Source organism: Staurois parvus, unplaced genomic scaffold (genome assembly GCF_062004578.1).
Source record: "Staurois parvus isolate SC_StPar_1 unplaced genomic scaffold, SC_StPar_1.0 ptg000155l, whole genome shotgun sequence".
NCBI classification, from domain to species: domain Eukaryota; kingdom Metazoa; phylum Chordata; class Amphibia; order Anura; family Ranidae; genus Staurois; species Staurois parvus.
Window position 1 is genome coordinate 1,971,707 of NW_028317951.1, and position 18,526 is coordinate 1,990,232.

The 18,526-nt window shown below is 39.2% G+C and overlaps 1 protein-coding gene across 1 annotated transcript in view; it reads right to left on the bottom strand.

The window, feature by feature from the left end:
• Nucleotides 1–18,526, bottom strand: part of VEPH1 (ventricular zone expressed PH domain containing 1) — a 468,187-nt gene that overhangs the window by 242,474 nt on the left and 207,187 nt on the right. The window contains exon 7 of the mRNA XM_089675407.1: nucleotides 2,957–3,177. Coding sequence (XP_089531533.1) covers nucleotides 2,957–3,177 — 221 coding nt within the window. The remainder of the gene's footprint in view (nucleotides 1–2,956; nucleotides 3,178–18,526) is intronic.

Below are 18,526 nucleotides of genomic sequence, written 5' to 3' on the forward strand. Positions count from 1 at the left end.
ATACTGGTGACCAATAGAAAATTGCATGTATACTGAGATGATGCAATATTAGCCTTTAATTGCATCACTTCACTGCATAAAAGCTGCAGTATCTGTAGCTGATTGTAGTTCGACAGCGTCTTTACATTTCGTTTTATGCTTATATAGGCTACTCAGTAATGCCTCGAACTTGTGTGAATAAAGCAGATAATTTCTGCTATATCTGCGGTGAAATAACTTTTATCTCACAAAAAAGGAGGATAACAGGAATGATTAAGAAAGCCTACAACTTGTATTTTGGCTGCAAGATAGGAGACCAGGACAAGAGCTGGGCACCACATATATGCTGCAATTCTTGTGGGACGGCACTGGAGCAATGGTTGAATGGAAAAAAGGCATCTATGCCTTTCGCTGTGCCAATGATTTGGAGAGAGCCAACAGATCATGTTAGTAATTGTTACTTTTGTATGGTGCCTCCAATTGTAAAAGGGCTAAATAAGAAGAAAAAGTTATCTGTGCACTATCCAAATATTCCATCGGCAATACGTCCAGTTCCTCATGGAGAGGGGCTACCAATTCCTAAAGCACCAGAATCCTTCGTGGTTGAGTCAAGTGAGGAAGAACCTGAAGCGTGTAGTCACGTGCAGTTGTAAGAGATAGCCCTTTCCTCGAATACAAGAGAAAAGCCAAGAGAAGCAAAACCGACACAAACTGAAGACAAAACTAGTGAGAATCCTAAGTATTAAAATGATTCAACTTAGCTTATGGCTATAATTTTTCTTGGTAATCCTATGCAATATATTATGCCATTTAGGCTTTGTTATGTAGTCAATATCACTTGCTTTATATTTGTGGAAAGACATCTATCTATATAATTATTGTGCATTATGTAGTCATTACGCCTATAGTAGAAAACTTTCCATTTACAGAAAAACTAGAGCCAATTGACAAATTTCATTGTTATATTTGAACTCAGAATGTGAAATTCATTAAGAAATGGATCCTTTTGTTTCCAAAACTGGCAAAAAATAAAAATTTGTTGAACAGTGATATCAATGGTACGTTTGCTTCTTGGACTTCCCAATTAACACCACTAGGAGGCTTTCCATGGATCTCCCTGGGGGAGGATGTTAATTTTTCTGTTCTAGGGGAGCGGACAAGGATACATTGTGCGCTAAATTCATGCCTGGAGGGAAGTTGTCCGTAGAGACCCTGCAATCCCTTTATGAAGACTTCCCGATGTTGTCATAGTAGCTATGTCAATTATGTGATTTCTTTTGTAAACTGCAACCTAAATTTCATCCACCAGACATCGTCTCTTCTGTGGAAACCAGGTGCTTACACTCCTCTGATTCTAGACACCTGCTTTCATACATGTATAAGCTAGTACTAGTCTCAGACATCTACTTATTACATTAGAAAGTGGAAGAAGGAATTGGACACAGAATTTTCCCCTCCCCATTTTCAAACAATTATACCCTTGACTCATGATTCCTCCATTAGTACTCGTATCCAGGAATCCTCTTACAAATTCTTAACTAGGTGGTACAGAACCCCTTCTCATCTGGCCCAGATGTTTCCAGGCACCAATCCTAGTTGCTGTCAGGGATGCCCCAACTTTCCTCCACCTTTGGTGGTCCTGCCAAAAGATCTGGGTGTTTTGGGAGGCAATTACTCCTTGGATAAGGAAAACAACCATTACTTCAGAGCTCCCTGCTGACGTTTCTATGTCATGATGTCCATAAGAAAAATGTGACCCCCTCCACCCTTTTAAAAGCAGCCAATTGTCTGATATCATGGTATTAGAGACAGGCTGCCTATCACTGACTGGAAACAAGAAGTGGATAAAATCTTGGAAACGGAAGGTTGGGTGCATGCTGCGAAGAACCATCTTAATTGCTTCCAATGACATCTGGTCGAGATGGATGTACTATTCCTAGGAGATCCAAGATGACTGAGCACATTTTTAAATTTTTATCCACTTTAACACTGGTACTCTAGCACATGCCTGTAAAATGAAATAAAAAACAAGAAGCGCACCAGCCTTGCGCATTACCTCAGCGACCAAAATTTATTACTTGTAAAAAACATACTCACAAACAGCGAATAAAATCAGGCATGTAAGTCCTCTCAGGGACTTGAAGATAACATGAGTCCCATCAGGGGAATAGGCTGGTGCGCTTCTTGTTTTTTATTTCATTTTACAGTGCTGATTGGGCTTCCCCAGCCTTGGTTTGGAGCTGCACAGCCCTTTATGCAGTGGTGTTCGTTCTCCCCAGGCCTGGTTCCATCTTGTGCCACCTGTCTGAGTCTTGGAGCGCAGGAGAATTCTTTTTCGTTTTTCCACTCTAGCACATGCCTCCAGCCTAGTGCTTTCCCCTTTTTTATCTAACCAACATACCATTTAGCACTCCACATTGATACCTTGACTCTTCTAATTGGTTATTATGCACCCAGTGTGGCCAACCATCAGTACTTTTACTGGCAGCCAGTAAAAAATTGGCATTTTTCTCCTGCCAGTAAATGCCAGTGACAGGAAAAGGTTTCCAGTTAAAAGTATTGCTGTGACACTTAGCTCAGAACTGCACATGCACAGCTCCGGTCCGGTGCCGGATGAGACCATCCAAGTGCCTGCTACAGTGTGTTCAGGTGGCACCCGTGGGGGATGGGTTTGGCAGAGGCGGTGCTTGAGTGTGTCGCGTAATGTCATGTGCAGGGGAGCCAAACATTTCCCCTACCCACTTATTTTTCCTATGTATTAGCATTTTCCCTAGGTATCACAGGTTGTACTCTGCCTACTGTTACAGAAGCACTGTTACTATATCCTATTGCAATTATCTTTCTATTACTGTTTTTTTCTAGTCTTTGTACCTTTTTGTACTACTGTTTTGTACCAAACATAATAAAAAGTGATTATACCAAAAAAACAGAAAAGAAAAATCGAAGGCATTGAACAGATGATAGTATACACTACTACCTGCATACTGGCATTGCATCGTCTGTCAGGTGTTCATTCAGAATCTTGGTTATTGCAGTCAGGCTGTTACTCATTCTGCACATATCTCTTCCTGGAATGCCCAGGACGTCATTAAATGTATTTGTCAGGTTTCTAATCTCCATGAGAAGTAAATGATGAAATGAGTGTTCCATGTTATTCAACTGATTCACCAGATACGTCAGACACATCTTGGCCATCGTCTATAAAGTAAACCATACAACATGCTTAATACTGGACAATGTATAACTGTGTTCAAGACAAACCCAAACCATGGTTAAATTGCCTACAAACAATTGTGGATATTTATATCAAGAAAATCTCAAAGCACACATGTAATGAGCTGAAAAGGATAATGCCTAAAGTCATATTATAATACAAAAGTAAATAATTATGTAACAATGAAAAAGATTAAATACTGCATTTGCTTTCAATCCCATGTTGCAGAAACTAATGACAAATTATCTAAAAATGGTGAATGTTCCCTGTTAAAAACTGCCCCATATAAAGATCACAGGAATGAAAAGAACACTGAAACAATGAAAATCAATTTATTTTCTATTTCATGCTGCTTGCCATATTCATGTACCCTGTAACATATGAACGCTGCCAGACTCAGCAATGATATGTTATTTTTATCTGTTAAGTAAAATGCTGCATGTTGAAGCACTCTGTTGATGACAGATCACCTTTATATGCCTCTCAAGAATTTAATAAAAACCCTTTCCATTTTGTGACCCTTTCCTTTACATTATAGATGCCTAGTTAAATATTTTAACACAACCATTACTGTCTGCCTAATTGCCTGGTCAACATATGCTGCTATATATATATATATGTGCTATATATTCTGCTATGAAAAGGGCCAATTGACAGATAAAAACAACCAAACTAACTGATCCAGAGCCTTCTTCCACCATCACAGGAGAAAGCTCTTTCTCTGATTCAAACCCCTTCACATGCTCTTTCACTCCCCTGATGGGGTAGATTGGAGCTCAGTGATTGAGAGCTCACTCCTGTGATGGTGGAAGTGAACAGTAACAGCTAGGACTCACTTAGCAAAATCATGGGAGTATTCCAACTAGTCTTCAGAAGGTATGTAAATGGCCTACACCTATAGCAAGGTCTTTTTTCAACTTTTCGACAGAGCTGCACAGTTCGTTTTTATCTATGGACAACCCTTATCTGCATTGGCAGTTTTTTTGTAAAGGTAAACTAACCCTTTAGGACTAGTTTGCACGTCATATGTTCCAATGCTTTTTTCTGAATCCAAAATGCATGGAAAGTAGGTAACATGGTCTTCAGTGGCATAGTTCCCACCAATACTTGTAGTTCTAGTTCATTCTGGTTCCAGAAGAAAAAGCTGATCATGCACAGAACTGTACTGGAATGCAGTAAAATGCATCAAAATGCATCAAAACACACCAGACCCCAGTACAGTGAATGCTCCTGCATATTTTTTTTTTTTGGGGGGGGCGCCATTTGGCATCTTTGCCCTGGGCACTAGAGTAGAGAAAGGTCAGGTCACCAGCCTGGCTGCTCCATCTGCCAGTGCTATGTAAATCTCAGGAATAGTTGGACAAAAATACAGATTCTTAGGCTGATAACGTAGTTCTAATATACTGTATGTACTTAAACTGTGTAGTTATCCATTTGCCTAAGGTTTTAATGCAAAAAGGTGAGAAAATAAAGGGAATGTAGTCATATGGTCCTGAATAGGGATGTAGCTAAAGTTGGTTTAAGACGGGTTTCAGAATATGACTAAAGTTTAGGCGCTGAACCAGAACCCTATTGAAATCAATGGGATCTGAATGTTATAAAAATGGTAATGGCTATTTTCTAGACTAATAGGCAGGGACTTGTTAAAGTATTAGCATGGGGGGCTAATCACTGCCCTGAAGAACATGTACCAAAGCAAAATTTAAAATAAATAAAAAGCAGTTATTTTAATAATGCTTAAAGTGAAACAATAAAATTGGAAACATTTTTCAAATAACAAGACTGGGAGATGCCCTGAAGGGATCTGAAGTGGCACATCTGTACAATGTATGCAACTGACATTTATAAATCATTTAAAGTGGTTGTAAAGGCTCAAGGTTTTTTACCTTCATGCATTCTACCTGAGCTCCATAGTGATCCAGCGATGTGCATGACAGCCTCTGCTGTTCTGTGTCTCTGCCTCCTTATTGGCTCAGACAGCAAATGGGAGCCATTGGCTCCTGCTGCTGTCAATCACAGCCAGTTGGCCAATGAGGAGAGAGCGGGCGGGGCCAAGGCACAGCTCCTTGTATGAATGGACACATGTAGCAGTGGCTCGGGAGCAGTTGCTTGCTATGGGGGTACCCGACAGAAAGGAGGAACCAGGAGCACCAGCAGGGGACCCAATAAGAGGAGGGTCTGGGCTGCTCTGTGCAAAACCACTACACAAAGCAGGTAAGTATAGACATGTTTGTTATTGTACAAAAATAAACCTTTAGTATCGCTTTAACTACAAATTAAAAAAAAAATGTTTAAATTGCCAGCAAATGACAGCTCTCAGAAGTCTTCCTCTCTTTCTAAAGAAGCAGCCAAAGATTCCCTTTATCTATACCAGATGAGGGTCATCTACTCCTATATAAGGGTCTAATATAGATGTTGTTGAGAGACCCCCACACAAAAAAATTGGCATGGCGTTTCCCCTAAAAATACATACCAGACCCTTATCCCAGCATGCGCCTGACAGGCCAGGAAAGAGGGAAAGGGGGATGTGCATGCGACCTCTCCCCTCTTGGACCATATCAAGCCACATATCTTCAACATTGGGGGTACATTACCAGGGAACAACTGGTGGGTGTGGGGTCTGTGGGTGAGGACCTATTGGAATCTAGAAGCCTCCTTTAATAGGGGAGACCCCAGAACCCTCACAATAAATAAAGACACTTACACAGTTTTTGCCACATTCCTAATACAAAAAAAAATGTGTCTTTGACTTTCTGTGATTGACATCTTCAGGAACTCCACCACTAAAAGTAAACAAAAGCAGAGTATCCTGAGTGATGTCATTAATCAGATATTGACCAAATATAGCCAGGAACAGTCAAAATTCAGTTTAACAAAATGCAATATCTCCTGCGCTGCGGGACCCAGACCGGTGGTGAGTAGATGGAATCAAACTCCAAAAAGGAAGGAACCACCGGAATAGACAAGGTCGTGCAGCTCCACACCAAGGCTGGGGAAGCCCAAACAAAACTGTGAAGAAGAACAACAAAAAGAAGCGCACCAACCTTGCGCATTACCTCAGTAACCAAAATTTATTAAGTAAAAGAATGGTACTCACAAACAGCGAATAAAAACAAGCATGTAAGTCCTCAAAGGGACTTTAGAGGCAAGATGCCAATGCGAATCCCATCATGGAGGAAGCCACTCAGTACAGCTGACGCGTTTCGAAGGACATGCCTTCTTCCTCAGAGCTCAGTAAAATTAGTCTGTATATGCAGTAAAGCATGCTTGTTATACTCACTGTGGAACCTAAGGGGTTAATCTTCTACATTGTGTAAAAAGACTGTTTGATCCTTCCTTCTCTGTTCCTCCCCTTTTTCAAGTGACCACCACTTATTTCCAGACTGAAACGTAGGCATGCACATGCTCAGTTTGGTGTATATTGCTAGAGAGGTTTTTTTTTTTTGGGAGAGTGCATGTGATCACTCTCCCAAGGTCATGGGATATCCATCCTCCTAGAAGGTATTTAGCAGTTTATATTTACTAAAATAATTGCACTTCCATGTTCTGTGTACTGTGGGAGACCGGATATAGTGGATGTAGGGTCCTGGGTTTAGTAACACTTTAATCCTAAATGATACATGTGTCACTTTTGCATTCATACCTACATAGTTACATACTTAAAAAAAGAAAACAAGTCTAATACCTGTTTTTGTTGTGGTAGGCAATTAAACTGGTTGGGACATATCTAAGAAATTTCTTCATTTGTCACAAGAGATAAATGTTCAATAATATAACAACAGTCAGCAGTGCTATACAGGACATTTTAGACTGCTTCTATAATTTTAACTAGAACACCCAAATGGCTAATTTCAACAAGTGAACAGAGTTATGCAATAGTTGGATGACTTTGAAAAGAAATGTCCCACAGCTTTACATCCTTTATCGGCGCTAAATAAGTCACCAACTTCAATGAACTATTCATTGCTTATCGCAGAAGTCTGGTTCTTCTCCAGATATTCAGTGCTCACTTATTTCTGTAGTCAAATTACCTCTGCTCTGGAACACTGACCAGTGTTCATGCTCACTGTGGCAATGAATCAAAGTTCTCATGCCTGGAGTCATACAAAGTAGATCAGTGAAGCTACACCAAAACTAGTTACAGCTCATATGTGATTATTATACCAACTAAATGTTATTTTGTTGTGATGTTTTCTTCATGTGTTATAAATACTGTATCTGCTTATAAAAATCACAAGGAAAATATGAATTATTAAAGAAAAACATCAAGCAAGAATCTAAATACAGACATAGGTGTTACATTTACTTTGTAATTTGTGTATATGGGCAGTTTTATGATATAGGCACCCATGACCAACAGTTCAGCCTTAAAGTAGTACTAAAGGCAAAACTTTCAGATAAGGAGGGTTATAATTTGCCATTTTTTTTTGGTTTTGTTTTTTTTGCCATCTGTGTGCTATTGGGGCGGTTTCCCTTGACTTCTTATAACCCACAACAAGAAGTTGTCTGCAATGAGAGAAATTCCGTCTTAGAAAGTTGACTAGTTTCTCCATAGTAAGATTTGAAAGATATCACTTCTATTCTTGTTTCTCTGACTTAAAATGTCAGATTTTCTTTCACTTTATTCTTTGTGATGATGGTCATCAGGACAAAAAAAAGGGTAAACCTCTCCAATAGGGATATAGACAGCAATAAAATCTAACAGATGTTCCAATCGCTTTCCAAGCTATCCAAAACAAAGAAAACGTTTTGACTGCAGTCACATTTTAACCTCCACTATAGCAGCAGCATTCGAGCTTGGTCATTAACACACCCAACCTGCCAATTTAATAGTGAAGGAGCAGCAAAACACCAATGATGTCATCCCTCTCCTCAATCTTCTCTTTTCGTCTGTCAGCACGTTTCCTGTCTGCACTGTGGCAGTATTAGTGTGTCCCTTCCTCTCACAGTTTGGGTAACACAATCACATATTTACATACTTAAAGTGCAACTTTAGTCAGAAAATTAAGTCCTGCTAGATCACTTCAGGCTGGCCCCTTTTGCAGGTACCACTATGCAAAACATTAAAAATAAGTGCCTATACCATTTAAAATCCAGTAACACACTGTCTCACCCTGTTCTGCACATGCTCAGTTGCTCTCCATTTTTAGGAGTTTTTAAGCACTGACGAATTTCTAGAGGCTGATCTGCTGACAGCCTTAAAGTTTAATTAAACCCTCCTTTCCTTAACAGCCAAGGAAGCTGCTTCTGTTTGATCTGCAACTGCCATGGTGCTGCATGTGTGATCAGTTATGATCCCAACCATTTGATAGTTTCACAGTTTAGTTGAGGACACAAGCAAATGTGACAGTTAGCAATCTTGGCATTCCGCTTTATGATTTATTTTTGTTTAGGGGGCTCCGGGCTTCAGCAAAATGGAAGCTTCCAGCCAGAAGAAACTGGAACAAAGCTGAAAGCAATTTACAGCACACACTAATTTTGGTAGCATAATTATTAATGTGGAATGTATGTTCCTTGCTAAAGAACATTATTTGTTATAAAGTTGTTATGGGTCTGCTTTAAATAAATAGTTTTTTCATCTGCTTTGAGTCCAACTTAAATATGAATTTAAGGCACATTCCATTCCATTGCATTGTATAGGGACACAACACTGTTCACTTCAGACTCCAGTTTGTCTGATTGAAATTTTGGACTGAGCAGTCTGATTTGGACTGCTCACTGCAAAGAAAAATTCAATGCATGTGTAAAAATATGTTCAGATTTCACTCTAAGTTTCTGAGATCTGTACACAACACTCTTTTTTTGGTTGAACATTTATTAGGTTTTAGGTTTACTGAGTGATCAAAAGCATAATTCAAGAACTTGCAATACAGCATGAACAAACACATAGAGAGGCCCTCTGGTTATTCGGTGAGTAGATCTTGGAAGTAAATAGGTAAATTGTAAATATATGTCATGGCAATGCATTACTTTAGGTTTGATGGAAAAGAAAATTTGAAAGGGTAGGGTATAGAAGGAAAGAGATTGTCAGAAGGGTAAGGAGGGGTAATGACACTGATTAATGAGGGATATGAGGATATAGAATGCTTGTTTGGTTAAGCAGGCCAAAGGCATATAGGGCATAAGGATATTAGGTAGTGGACGGTTATAGCTAGGCTAGGGTATTAGAAAGTTATATGGACAGCTCTTACTTTCTTCTAAGATCTAGAAGCAGCCTTGGGAGCCAACAAAGATTTAAATGTAGCAGTGGTGCAAAACAACTTCCAACCAGACCACACTTGTAGAAATGCTTCCTTACGAATGTTGACATCTGCCATAAGGCTTTGGATATGCATATTCTCATTCATTCTCGTTGCCCATGCAGAAGTGGTGGGATCCCCTACATCCAGAAGTAGTTGTGTGGGTAAAACCGGCAAAACCTGAGTATGTCTGTTTTGTAACACTTTTTGGAGCCAGGAAACCTGGACAACAATGGAGTCTCAGGGATTGCAGTTATCTGTAGAGATTGCATAGTACAGTAGGATTTAAAAACATCTTATCAGAAGGGCTGCATCCTACTGCAACTCTAGCAAGTCTGCAGATACATCCCTTTGTATTGTTGGAAGTCAAATGTCAGAGGAGAAGGGGAATATGCAGTGCAGAATGAAAGGGCAACTGTACCAGCGTGAAAATATTTTTATAGTTTTTTTCTTGACAGTGATTAGATACAGAGAAAGTATGTGTCAACGTGAACACTTCAGTCCACTCCTCCATCTAGAAGCCCTGGTTTCTCTCTCCCATTCCACCATAAATTATTTTTCTTCTAGGCAGGCTTTCTCTCTTAAGAGCATGTATGAAACCAACAAAGCATGGTTTATTCCATTGGATGCAACACAGACGAGAAAAAGAGGCCCTAGGTTTCAGGGTTCTAACAAAGTCAACAACATGTTGGTGTACCAGTCCTACATGTTCTTGTGGGCTGTTGGCTTAAAATTGTGCTGTAATGTGGAATGTAGAGAGAACAGTATACGTATCAACTAAATGTTGGGAGAATGCTCTAGTGCTAAGATTTTCATGGTATACATGCGAGTGATTTTAGATCACTGTATACTGACCTGCAAGAAAGTTTGTATGTGTGGATCTTAATTTCAGTAGAGACATGGATAAGGAGAAAATGGAGTATGTGGACTGATTGTGGGTTTTTTTTGCAACCGAATCCATGATTTTAGGGCTAGAAGGGAAATGTCACTTTCTAATGCTACCACAATGTTGTTTCTAGTGATTGGAACCAGTCCAGTACGCAAATACATAGGGCCACTCTGCACTTACAGTTCATTTTCAGGACACAATTTCAGGGGTCTACCCTCTTTATCTAGGTCCAAGAAATACTGACACTAAGGTTTAGCCACTATCATGGACAATACTCAACAGTGTTGATAACAATGTTTATACTTATTTTAAATATTTTTCCGCAATTTACAGTTACACTCTTGACAAAGGATTTTCTGTGTATGTCCCCTGTTTCTATCACTTAATTAATATCAGTGTTCCCTCTCAGGAGCTCTGGGATTTTGGGCCTGGAGTTCAACTCATCTCTATCTTTAATATGGATCTCCTAGAGGGAGCAAATTAGATTTTATTTAAATGAAAGTTTGCAGGGGTTAATCCACTTGTATGATAAGCATTGTAGGTTTTCCTTTCCTTCCTTGATCATGTACCTTTTTCCCGCTTGAAAACAAACACTTTCTTAACTGGCAAATACTCCTTAACAGGTATCACTTAAATCTAAACTGGCCTGCAACCATCAGGCTAATGTCATCTATCACAGTAATTATGCTGTATATGATCCAAAGAGTAATAATATCCCCTCTGCTGCGCCGCTGTGCTCAGCTAACTCAAATATCAAGATGTGCAAGTGATACCTGTAATGACCGGTGAATGAATGGAGAGGGTCACTAATAGAATGTGATGATATTTCCATTAGCACTTCAGCATATAGAAAACACTATTGTCACATACGGTATCTGCTGTTTACTCAGCTGCTTCTTCCTAGTTAGGAATAGTGTAAACACACTGCGTTTGGCATGATGAGAAAAGGAAGTAATGACCTGTGCTGAATGTGGTCACAGGCTGTGCTTCTCAAGTGATGACTTGTTATTCAAGAACTTCCTGATCTAAGATCCAAGGCAACAACAACTTATGAACATACTCACAAAGCTATGCTAACTTAAACATCACAAAATGGCATTCATGTTTACTAACTGCATAGATGACTGGTTTTACTATCATGGGTTAAGCTTGGTTTTTCCAAAAAAAAACAAAAGTAAAATGGTGCACTTGTATTTTCCATTCTGGCCTTCTGTTATTCCTATGTAGATTGTTAAAAATGCACTATAACAATATTTAGCATCTGAATCTGTAAATGATTAATGACAACTGTTGCTGGAATTTATTCACAAATCCCTGCTATTTTTTATCCCCTGAGCTTGCAAAAATGTCCACAGCTCATCTTTACACATTACTCAGCAGTATTGTACTCCTGGAGTGAACAGCCATGTGTGAAGCTGCGTGCAGGGAACTCAAACAAGTAACAATACAGACTCGTTTGCACAGCTGAGTTTGACAGGTACACAGAGATGGGCGTAAGGCTCCATGTACATGGGACACTTCTGAACAATGGAAACTGACTGCTGGAAAACATAGGTTAAAAAACGTCTGTTTAGCCGCGTTTGCATACCGCGTTTATGAGCGTTTACGCTTAGAAGTGTTTTTTAAAGATAACCTCAGGAGACCTTCCAAAATGCCCAGAATGAACTGAAAAACAGTTAAAAATTTAACTATTTCAGACATTTTGAGAGAAACAGAGAGAGCAGAAGCAGAGAGAGCAGTATGTGTTGAGATTAGCTGTCTTTTTTTTGTGGTGTTTGGATGTGTTCCAGCTAATTTCTGTGCAGAAATGATTGCAGCAGTGTCTAACATATTTTCTTTCATGCGAAGTATGGTGTACCAGGTCCATTTGAGTATCGGGAAAACGCTTTGCATGCATTTTTCATGATGAAAAAAGGCTCTGGGCAGCATCTGGAAATAGAAGAGTTAAAAAAAATTTCCAAATGCAAACGCGTTTACATGCATTTACAAGCATTTGGCACGCTAATAAAATCTACTCTTGAACGCAAGTTTGGTGAGTAAAAAAAAATGACTGTGAACTCAACTGCCTGTAAACGACATAGTATACATGGACACATAGGAAAACATTAGGGAGTTCAGGGGCTGCTGAAAAAAAATGCAGAAAAGTTCCTGAATGTGAGTTTATCAGCTGCAGTGTACATGGAGCCTAAGACCCCAAACACACACTGTCTGCATTCAGGACCATGCATCTGTCCCTGTATACCTGCGGGTATGTCTGCACAGCCGCTGTATTCCCATTCACTCATGTGTTGAATGCATGTAGCTTAATGATGCTCCAAATACAAGCAGGTTCTTCACGCTGTATGGGGCTCAATGCCCCTTTGAATTAAGCCTTACTAAAAGTTTATACTGCTGCCTACAGTGGAATTGAACAGTGACAACAAAAAAACGGTTATCCAGCACAGAAGAACCCCATACACTACCTCCATGTCTCAGATTTGTAGCAAATGAATACTAAGAGCATGAACATAAGCACAGAGGGGTGGGGACCAATGTGTCTCTATGGACTCCAAGAAAAGGATTTTACAGCAAGCACAAACATTTTATTCTCTTTCTTATCCATTGACGGTCAAATAATTTTTAGATTATCGGGATGTCCAAGAGCAGAGGGTTGTCAACACAGCAAAAAAATGCTAAGAGGCCCAAGAAAATTGAGGACTGCTTGCAGCTCAAAAAGTCACCAGAAAAAAATCAGTCTTTGAAAGAACCAGATATATTCTCACAACCAAAACCACATCCAGACAAACGAGGAGGAGACTTTCCGTAGGGTGAAGAAGAACCAGACAGGGAAACATACAAACTATGTCCTTGTTGAGGAGAAGGGTGGAAAGTACATTCATTACTGAGTGGAGAAAGAAATGTCTCTAATGGGTCCTGCATTTTACACAGGACTATGCCTGTGCTCTATTCAAGCGACTGTTACCACCCCCCCCCCCCATATTGTCAGGAGTCGTCTCCATCCCCACCTTTATAAGCCTCTTATGCAGCTGAGAACAGAGGTCAGGTAGTCACTTATAAAAAAAAAAGTATTTATAATAGTTTATGTGTATATACTGTAAACAGTGCTGTGAAAAAGTAATTGCCCCTTCCTGATTTTTTTTTGCATATTTGTCACACTTAAATGACTCAGATCATCACAGGAATTTGATGATTACACAAAGATACTCCAAGAGCACAATGACGACTCACCAAGGAGGTAATAACATCTAAAGAACCGCAGGCCTCACTTGCCTCATTTAGCCATTAGCAGCCCAGCCAATGGCCGTTTGGCAGCCGGCAAAATCCTCCAGCGTTCCGGGTGGATGCCATATGGCGTCCTCACGGGCATGCGCAGTTTTCGCGCCTGCAGAGTCGCGCAGCGGTGCGATCTGTCACCAGCCGTGTACCTCACAGCCCACCTGTGTCATGTGATTAGCCGTGGACAAATCACAGCTAAGCACAAAAAAAAAAAACCCTGAATGAATGGATGTCATTCAGGTAAATGCTTGCTTATAGCAAAGTAATTCTTTGCTATAAGCAAATTGTGTAAAAAAAAAAAAAAAATACTGATCACTTCCCCAAAGTAGTACAATGTTACTATGGTAGCATTGTACTACTTTGGTCATAGTGAAATATGAAAAAAAATCTTTAAAAAATGTAATAAACAATGTAAAATAAAAAAATTTAAAAATTATATATATTTTTTTTCATACTGTCACCAGTCAGTGTCCCTGATCACTGCAATGCCAGTTATATGATGACGCTGTACTGCACTGGTGACAGTATGTAATAAAAAATAGTGAAAATTATTTTTTTAATTTTTTCATTTTCTGAATAATGACAAACAAAATACAACTTCAAAAAACTTGCCATGCTTCTTATGAAATACGTTGGACTGTCTACTCTGCAAAAAGGGGTCATTTGGGGGATATCTGTACTGTTCTGACATTCTTAGACCTCAAGAAATTAGATTGGCTTTCAATATTTCAGGATTGATCAATATTCAGATATATACCATAGTTTGTGAACTCTATAACTTTCCTAAAAAACTAAAAAATACATCCTATTTGGGTTATTTTCACCAAAGACATGTAGTAGAATACATTTTGGCCTAAATTTATGAAGAACAATTATTTATTTGCAAACTTTTATAACAGAAACAAAGACAAATGTGTTTTTTGCAACATTTTTGGTCTTTTTTTGGTAATTTAGCAAAAAATAACAACCCCAGTGGTGATTATATACCAGCAAAAGAAAGCTCTAGTTGTGTGAAGAAAATTATAAAATTTTAGTTTGGGTACAATGTTGTATGACCGCACAATTGTCATTCAAAGTGTGAGAGCGCTGAAACCTGAAAAATGGCCTGGGCAGGAAGGGGGTAAAAGTGCCAGTATGCAAATGGTTAAGGCCAGTGTTCACATTTCAACAATAAGAATGAACCTGGGTAAAAATGGCATGCATGGAAGAGTTCCAAGGTGAAAGACTATAGGGCAAATATTCTGTGGACTGATGAGACAAAACTTGAACTTTTTGGAAGGTGTGGGTTCCATTACATCTGGCGTAAAACTAACACAGCATTTCATAAAGAGAACATCTTAGCCAACAGTCAAATGTGGTGATGTCATGGTCTGGGCCTGCTTTTCAGCTTCAATACCTGGAAGAATTGCCATAATTGATGAAACCATGAATTCTTTGCTCTTCCAGAGTCCTGAAGGAGAATGTCCAGCTATAAGTTTGTAACCTCAAGCTCAAGCACACTTGGGTTATGCAGCAGACAATGATCTCAAACACACCAGCAAGTCCACCTCTGAATTGCTCAAAAAAAAAAAAAATTAAGGTTTTGGAGTGGCCAAATCAAAGCCTGGACCTAAATATGTGGCATGACCTTAAACAGGCCGTTCATGCTCAAAAACCCTCCAACGTGGCTGAATTAAAACTATTTTTCAAAGAAGAGTGGGCCAAAATTCCTCCACAGCAATGTAAAAGACTCATTCACAACTGATATGAACCATAAATATTTAGACAGAGTAAAGGTGAATAAAGCACCTGGGCCACATGGCATACACCCACGTGACCTTAAAGAATTGAGATCTGTCATTTCAAAGCCATTGTTTCTAATTTTTAGGAACTCTTTAATGACTGGCATAGTACCACTGGATTGGTGTAAGGCCAATGTGGTGCCAATATTTGAAAATGGGTTAAAATCTTTACCAAGTAATTATAGACCTGTTAGCTTAACTTCTATAGTTGGGAATATACTGGAAAATTTAATAAAAGACCACATAGATGAGTTCTTGCTGGAAAAAAATATTTTAAGCAACAGACAGCATGGATTCATGAAAGACAGAAGTTGTTGAACAAATCTGATTTTTTTTTATGAGGAGGTGAGCATAACCTTGGACAGAGGGGTGGCAGTGGACGTGGTATACTTGGATTTTGCAAAAGCGTTTGACACAGTTCACCACACACGGCTAATGTGTAAGGTAAAGTCTACAGGTTTGGAAAAATCCGTATGTAAATGGACAGAAAACTGGCTAAAAGATCATAATCAGAGTAGTGGTTAATGATTCATACTCTGAATGGTCTAGGGTTGTCAGTGGTGTACCCCAAAGTTCAGTGTTGGGACCCTTACTTTTTAATATATTTATAAATGATATAGGGTTGGGGATTAAAAATACCATTTAAGTCTTTGCAGATGACACCAAGCTGTGCAGTGGAATAACGTCCTCACAGGATGTCTCCAATTTATAAGCTGACCTCAATGCACTGTTTAATTGGGCAACTATGTGGCAAATGAGGTTTAATGTTGATAAATGTAAGGTTATGCACTTGGGGGCTAAGAATATGCATGCATCATACATACTGGGGGGAGTACAACTGGGGGAATCAATGGTGGAGAAGGATCTGGGAGTTCTGGTAGATCACAAGCTTAATAATGGTATGCAATGCCAAGTTGCAGTTTCTAAAGCGAGCAAAACCCTCACTTGTATTAAAAGAGGTATAGACTCCAGAGAGAGATATCATATTACCCCGGTACAAATCATTAGTAAAACCTCATCTGGAATACGCAGTTCAATTTTGGGCACCAATTCACAAAAAGGATATTAGGGAACTGGAGAAAGTACAGAGAAGGGCAACCAAACTGATAAGAGGCATGGAGGAGCTCAGCTATGAGGAAAGATTAGAGGAACTGAATTTATTCTCTTGAGAAGAGGAGATTAAGGGGGAATATGATCAACATGTATAAATACATCAGTGGTTCATATAGTGAACTTGGTGTAGAGTTATTCACTTTAAGGTCATCACAGAGGACAAGGGGACATTCTTTATGTCTGGAGAAAAATAAATGTAATCGCGAAATACGGAAAGGTCTTCACAGTAAGAGCTGTGAAAATGTCAAGAGTTGGTTCTGGCCAGCTCAGTGGATTGCTTTAAAAAAGGCCTGAATTCTTTCTTGGATACACAGATTATAACTGGTTACTAACATTTATAGGTAAAGTTGATCCAGGGACTATCCGATTGCCTCTCGGGGGATCAGGAAGGAATTATTTCCCCTACAGGAGCAAATTGGATCATGCTTTGCTGGGTTGTTTGCTGTCCTCTGAATCAACTGTGGGTGTAGGATTATAACCTATTTTTTTTTATGGTTGAACTGAATGGACTTTTGTATTTTTTCAGCCAGACTAACTATGTAACTTTGTAACTCTTAGTCCTTTACTGTGTGATTAGGCTCAATGACTAATTCCTATGTTGACAGGCTCGGGGCTTTTGTCTTTTATTTTTGGCATCAGTGTGACATCAGATTAAGATGCTTTTAGGAACATTCAAAATGTATTAACAGGTGCAGTTGACCTCCTTCTGACCTGTTTTACCTGTTTCAAGTGGGTTTTACATTTTTATAAACTTGTATCAGAATGAAAAACTCCTTTGGGGTGAACAAAAGCCTATCAACAGGTGCTGTTAGGGAGGCTCATATAACTTGAGCTGCCTATACTGAGGGATATGCTGATCACTTTACCTTGTGGTATTCAGTAAATGTAGCCAAGCAACATACACGTGTTTTGTCATTATACTGTATACTCAGTTTAAATTTCCCAGATTTGTCACAGGTTTACTTTATATGAGTATTACTTTAAAGCTGAACTTCAGCTTATTAATTTTTTTAATTTATTGTCCAGCTTTATTTTAAAAGCAACTGTCACTGCAATACTCACCTGCGCCACTCACCCTATCACCAACCCTGTTAACCCAAGCTGTCAGGAAATATCCCTGTGCTGGGGGTGTATTATCACAGGAGAATACTGCTGAGATGGGTGCCATATCATTATATAACATAGGTCTCTGCAATAGTAAAGATTTGTCCAGAGGAAGAAAGACCTGCAATGTCCAGTGACTGTGATAAAAAAAATAATAATAAAGGTGGGGATGAATGAGGATTTTTTTTTGTTTACCTGCGTTAAGTTCCATTTGATTTTAATCTATATTAAAAAGATACATTTTGAAACCTGTTACATAAGACATCTGTAGGCTGCTAAAGCTGATCCTGTGAGAATGTTGACTGCCATCTTGACCTTCTGATTCTAGTACGATCTGACTCACTCATTTAGAAAATACATGCAATCCCTGAATCAGAGTGAGATCGGAACACCTGAACTACATACTTGTTTCCAGTTAGTGTGGAGGCTCAAGAGGCCTTTTCTGACAGATTTCCTAAAAAATGAATAAAACATACTTGTAAGGTTTTTTTTTTTAAGCAAACTGAATTAACTAATCCTCTTTGTTGATAAAAGTGATGATGAAAATAGTACCTTTATATAGGGATTTAGCTCTGCAGAAATAGATTAGTGAGAAGTATTTACATAGTTAAATCGTTAATAGCTGAAAAAAAGACACACATTCATCTAGTTCAATCATTAAGGGCTTATTCACACTTGACTGTTTTCCAACTCTTGTCAAACGCCCCTTTAGCGTTTGACAAGCGTTGGTGGAGCGTATTCTAACGGTCCGCAAATGCCGCATGCGCGGTTTAGCAGTGGTTGCTAGGCGTTTGCCAAACATTAAAAACGCCCCACAAACGCCTATAATGAAGTTTGAATGGTGTTAACTCTCCGCAAACGCCCCGCAACCGCACCACAAATGCCGGCCGGTCATTTGCCGAGCGGCACCATAGACTTGAATAGGAGGCTT